At 41.5% G+C, this 6,109-nt stretch overlaps 1 protein-coding gene across 1 annotated transcript; it reads right to left on the reverse strand. All coding sequences in view use genetic code 11, as the record gives it.

Moving 5' to 3' along the window:
- Positions 1 to 998: 998 nt before the first annotated feature.
- EGR_04608 (hypothetical protein) lies at positions 999 to 2,480 on the reverse strand (the record flags this gene model as incomplete). The annotated part of the gene is made up of 1 exon (XM_024493857.1): positions 999 to 2,480. One exon carries the CDS (start codon positions 2,478 to 2,480, stop codon positions 999 to 1,001), a length of 1,482 nt encoding a protein of 493 aa, XP_024351785.1.
- Between the last annotated feature and the right edge of the window lie 3,629 nt (positions 2,481 to 6,109).

The raw sequence follows: 6,109 nt of genomic DNA on the forward strand, positions 1-6,109 counted from the left end.
CGCGTGTGTACTCGTGTCGTTGGAAGGTTATGTTGATCATGATAATTAATATTCCAAAATAAACTATCTCAAGATGATTTTCGCATTTGAGTGATTTTCCTTATAAAATCCTTACGGGCTTTTTGGCAATTTATAAGTTGAGGTAACTGGTTTACTGATTCCACTACATAATCATCCTCTACCTAGTGGTAGAAGCAGGACTAAGGAAAATGCAATTGTGACGGTGAGGATAAGATCGTCGGAAGGGGTTGCTGATTGCTCTTTTATCGCAAGGAGATTAATGGGCTTGCATTCCTAGTGAATACTTGAGAATTGCGATTGTTGTTGTGATTATTATGCACCTACCAGAGCCGAGGCCTTAACAGATGATTAGCAAAACCTGGCTGTGATTCACCAGCATCTGGGGAGTCGTTAAGCAGCTAGAATCTTGATAAGTTTGCACATTTTACGTGTACGAAGCAATTTGGTTGCCTCCTTAAAAGAATGTAGTCACATTACCGATGCCTACATAATGGTGTGTGAAATTACAAAAGAGATCCGTTGAACGTGCTCACTAACTCCAAACGTGAAGTAGTTTGTCTGTTAATAGGCAAGGGGTGGTGTCCAATATAAAATGAAATGAAACATACTATTAGGCTTAATTTTGTCAAATGAGTGTTTTCCATGAAGCACAAACATGCTTAAACCCAGAACCGGAAAAAGTTGTTATAGACAGGCAATGCGCCAATAATTTTCCTCCCAAATTATGAAATTGAAAATTGAAGTAAATACTTCATTCTTGAACGTGCAACCATTTGTTTCGCCTTATTCATGCTTATGAAATCTGTCCATCCAATTGAAAATTTAAATGGGAACGAATTACTTGAATTTGATAAACCTGAACCGGTTTTAAAAATGTGCGCTATTTTAGCATTCCCTAGACTTATTAATATTTAATATTGAGAATTACATGGTGGTTTTTATAATTGCCAATTTGTAATTTGATGATAGTCAATGACTCAGGCAAAATTAGCGCATACCTTTTCGACGGGAAGATCTAAGGCAACTTCAGTCACTTCATCGGGATGAATCATCATCTGTTGGCTGTCTGCTGAGAGATCCTCTGAAGCCCTACGACCAGCGGCAGAACTGCCCATATAGCAGCGAAAAGTGGGTACATAGCTGACATAGGGCGAATTCAGTGCCTTTACCACACCTCTTGATGTATCGTGGGGAATAAGGTGGACGTTCCAAGCCACACATCGTAGCTCACAGGGTCGATCGGGGATCTGCGAGGAGGAATTGTCTTTCAAGGGCCCACCACAAATGCTACCACCACTGCTTTCTGCTTGGCTTTCGTAGTGATAAATCTCTACCACTGGAAAGAATCGAAGCCGCACCAAGGTGCCAAGAATGTCGCTCAGGACCATCCATTCATGACCATCTGGATCTTTACAGCGGGCGAAATTCTTGCCGCCCTGAGGCGCAATCGGAATAAGATCGATTCGGGAGACGGGAGCAGCTGCCAGCATCTCAACAATTATTTTAACGCGCTGTTTTGCTGGCAGTGGGCCTGCTGCAAACCATTTAGGATCGCCGATTTCACAGCCGACAGTTGTTGCGCCGTTGTCAGCAGTTATGAGGTGATCCACTGGCCCAAAACTTGCCTCTCCCACCGAGCCCCAAATGAGTGTAGCTTTGTATCGTACCCGACACCAGTGATTTGTTCGACTGTGGCGCTGAAGTTTCACTCTTGGGCAAAGAGAATTGTTACTAGTCTCGCTGGCACCTCTTGCCTGGCGCATGAAAGCTGTAATGCTATGTTTCTTGCTGTCCACTGGAGGCCAGTTTAAACTAACATTCCAATCCGACCCAGCATAAGTGAAACTGGCGGATTCTAATCGAAGCCCACTAGCAGCATCCTTTTGCCCATTTTTAGGTAGAGTGAAGAGCTCTTCGTATGCTGTGCTTGCACCCTGAAGCTCCACTTCAACCAGCCATGTCCAGTCATCGAAATAAAAATGTTCAGATGCCAATCGGTCGGCTCCAATCCAGCCCTGTTTCCAGCGCGTTGGATTGTCGGCCGTAAATGCTACATGTCGTTCCTCATGGGTTCTATTGTAGTGGATTGACTCTCGATTTAAAATGGTATAGCGAATCATCTCAAGTTTGCAGTACATGCCAGCCAGGCCACCACACAACGTAAGGCCGACATTGAGATACGTCTTCTGTCCCATGGCTCGTGGAGACTCGCATCCATTTGCTACGCTCTCGTCAGTAATTTTTGCTTGGACATCGTCATGCTGCAAGCACAACTGCAATTGCCAACTCTGCCCTCCATAAGGAAATTCCTTAGATTGGGCCGTGTTAATGAAACCGCGCGTCAGCTGAGATGGTACGATGAAAGTGAAAACTTGACTGTCGGCCTTATCTCCAAGCCGAACGAATCGATGAAGTTGGATGCAGTTGGACTTGGCTGTAATGGAACCAAAACTCTTCATGGTTGATGAAAAAATGACTTGAATATTTCATTACTGTTACCTAAAGCATGTCTCAACGCCAGAGGGGTTGATTGGCCAACCGAGGTGGGGTCCAATGGGAGGCGAGTACTCAAATGTTGACGATTTGCGCACGGATTCGCCATGTATGAATGGTGTTTCAGCACGTGGCCTTCCTATATGAAAGAATGCCAAGTCTAAATACTTACAAAATCCATTTCATGGAAAATGGAAGGAGTGGAACCAACTAGCAATGAGATCTTTAATCGGGGAGTTACAGGCCGCAATGCAGTAATTCAAAAAAGGAGTCAATCCTGATGGTTCCTTGGCTTAGTGTAGTAAAAATTTATTTGTCGACACAGGAAATCACTAAAAAATCTTTTCACTTAATCAACCGGTATTTACTGTTGTTAAAACAGCAACCGAAAATCCTGAGCTAAAGATGCCAGCTATCGGGCTCAGAATTGAAATCCTTTAAGTACCCGTGCTTTATTCAGTAACCCATTCTCCGACATCTTTTTTATTTGCCTACGTTAGTAATTACTGTCTGCATTAAAGGTGTTTGTGCACCTGCTGGTAGACATTGGCCAAGTCAGAAGCATCCACTGTCATGCCGACAAGATTTAATCAAATGAAATGCTTAGGTTGATTAGCCAGTACGAAAAAAGGATAACAAAGTTCAATTACGGAAAGCACTCTCTCATTTTAAATTGAGCCTCCATTTTGAATAATGAACTCTTCACAGCCGTACAATATTTATAAGTGGTTATCGTGTCTGTTGTGGTCGGCTAATTTGATTAGCTCCAGGGTGATACACTGATCACTTCACATGTTCGCGATGAACCTGGGTGTGCAATCACTCAAATTCAGTGCGAAGGGGCACTCCTCAAGGGGGAGAGGCAAATACTTTGTCACTACTTCAGACGTGTTGCTGCATCCTCAGCCGCCGATCACTGTCACGCTAGCACATTTCAAGGTAGTCATTAATTTTAGACCGTCTTTTAAAAAGAAAATAACCCAAAATATTTTTATTGGATCAGTAAATGATCAGTTATATGATTGATTATTTTCGGCTTAAAATGCAAATCTTTGAGGGCAGCAGAAGGAAAATCTGATCCCTTTATTCACAATGACATTTAAACACAAGCATAAAAATTCGGCAGCTCTAACACAGCCCCTTATAGGGAACAGGAAAAGGACTCGAGGAAGGTTATTTGAAAGGTTAATTTATTCACGAGTTGTTGTTTTACTTTTTCCCCGTTTCATTATCTCCCACCGAAACACCGTTTCATGGCTACCCATTTGATCCTGTTAGCGCGATCCGCATAAATTACAAGGGTTTTGTTTACCTGTATCGGGTAGACTTCGGCAAAGACGAACTACCCATTGCCATTCAACTTGGTTTAAAACTACATAAATAGGACTCGGCAAAACTTAAAAGTTCTTCCTTCTTAGTCACAAGCTGTAGATGCGAAATGGTATTTTATGACTTGTGACTTGACTTTTTCTGCGAAAACCTTGAGCCTTCTCCCATTAACTCCGACAACCCTAGTACTCAGACCCGCCTATAGGACATTTATAATCGTGAGTTTCAAGGTTGAAATGCTCTTTTTTTCGCTTAAATGCTTTTTTTGCAACACGACATTCTGTAACTCGAAAACTTAATGAAAGAGTGAATGAAATTCTCCTTTGCTCGATTTGCGGTGGACTTGAAAATCTCCCACTCTCTTAATCGTAAAATGGTGGGCGTGGCTGTTGAACCTTTGAGGTAAGTAGGCGAGTTAGGCTTAGGTGCGAAAGAAGGTATTCGTAGGTTAATTTAGGCTCTGTCAAAATTGGTGTAACCTGCCCACTTAAAGATGTCAATCAAGTAAGTGGTGCTCATAAATAAGCTAAAGATAAGACGAATAGCCAATGTCTGGGTGAGGGGGGGGTTTCAAGTCAAACTCGGACTCTTAATTTTATGGTTTTGCAGTAAAAAACGCTGTGGTACATATCAAATGCGCCTGACCACTGATTGTCTGCTTATATCGTGAGCTGGTGCAGACACTGGTGGTAGTGCGTGCGCGCGTTTGTATTGCAATGGATACACTTCCCAACGGACTAAGGCGTAAAGCTTGAAGCTGTGGATACCTGCTTGTATCCCAAAACCACACCAAGCATAGTGCAATGTATTTTAGTGGTGTCAACGTTTTACGGACGGCTGTGTATCCGCTAGTGGATCTCACGGGACAGTAGTCATTTCTGTAAACACATTGTAAGTAGAATGCTCGATCCTGGATAATTGTCCCAGAGGCGAATCATGCTGTGGGAACGATGAACGCAACTACCAAAGAGCAATTTCAATTTTGAAAAGTTGGCGCATGGTAGGTACTAAGACTGAATATCCCAGACAAGCTGTAGTAGGATGGTTCAGACTTAACTTATTAATGAAAAACTGATATAAGAATGTAAATGTAGCAGGACGCAACGTAAGCTTTCGTTATATGAAATTTAATGGCTGCTTTTATAGCCTCAAAAGTCCTTAATAGTTCTGAATTTTTCTCGCAGTATGATTTCTCAGTTTAGAAATAGCACTTTTGTCACGCATTTGACACAAGAGTAAACGAGAAATAAGGTTGAAATGATAGATTGGTTTGTTAAATTTATACGGGCGCACACAATTTGCGATTGGTCCCGGAATTAAGCGCTGCTTACTTCGTCTTCCGGCCCTGAAATCCGGTGCAATAATTATACGCTTCGCCGTCAGTAATGTGTATTCAAATGGTACAGGTATGTAATTCTCTTTAGTTAGATTTAGTAGAAGGAAGTTGGAATCCTAAAATTCATCTCTAAATCATGGTAGAAAAGTGCAGGGAAAGAAAAGATGTGCACGCACTCTCATAACCGTGCATGACAGAAGTAACAAGTCATTAGATTCTCAATCTGAGCAAAAAGTGGATCCAACCCTCATCAGAGGAGTAAATTGGCGAAAAAAATGCTTTTCAATCCCTTAAGTCATCACTTGTGGTGGCTGAAGCCATATTACTGACTGAATGAGCATGTTCGGTGAGACCACGCCTTTGTGAAGGTTGCAATTTGTGGTGTTACATCAACCCATACATTAGAAATTTCCCATTCTTTAACTTAACTTTATATTATTTATGGGTTATGGTTGGTGAATAACAATTTTTCAGTTTTCCTTAAGGGAACTTTTGAGAGTCTTCTGTAATTTTAGGCTAAAATGCAAAATGATAGCAAACTCTTCCCTACACAAAAGTATAGTATGAAACTAGTCACAAGCTTTTGTTCTTCCTCCTAATTTTTTTTCAGTCACCAATATTTCCCGCTTAAATGTGGTGGCCAATTTTCCCTTTATCTTTCAGTTCATTTAGTTAAAAACCTCATTTGAAAAAGTGTCTGCGGAATTGGAACTCCATACTTGTAAACTTACTTAAAAGTATGGTGGAGCTGAAAGCAGTCATCGATAGAGGCATCGTAGTGTTGGGCATTAGTAAAAAAAAACATCAAAGTTTATCTTTCCATCCAGTCAGGACTTATAAGTGCATTTCTACATTCTTCGAATTGTTGAATTTTATGCCAAAGAGAGCCAACATATGGGCAGTAGTCTTGGCATCCGGTTTCCTCTCTAA

Source organism: Echinococcus granulosus, assembly GCF_000524195.1.
Source record: "Echinococcus granulosus chromosome Unknown EG_S00029, whole genome shotgun sequence".
NCBI classification, from domain to species: domain Eukaryota; kingdom Metazoa; phylum Platyhelminthes; class Cestoda; order Cyclophyllidea; family Taeniidae; genus Echinococcus; species Echinococcus granulosus.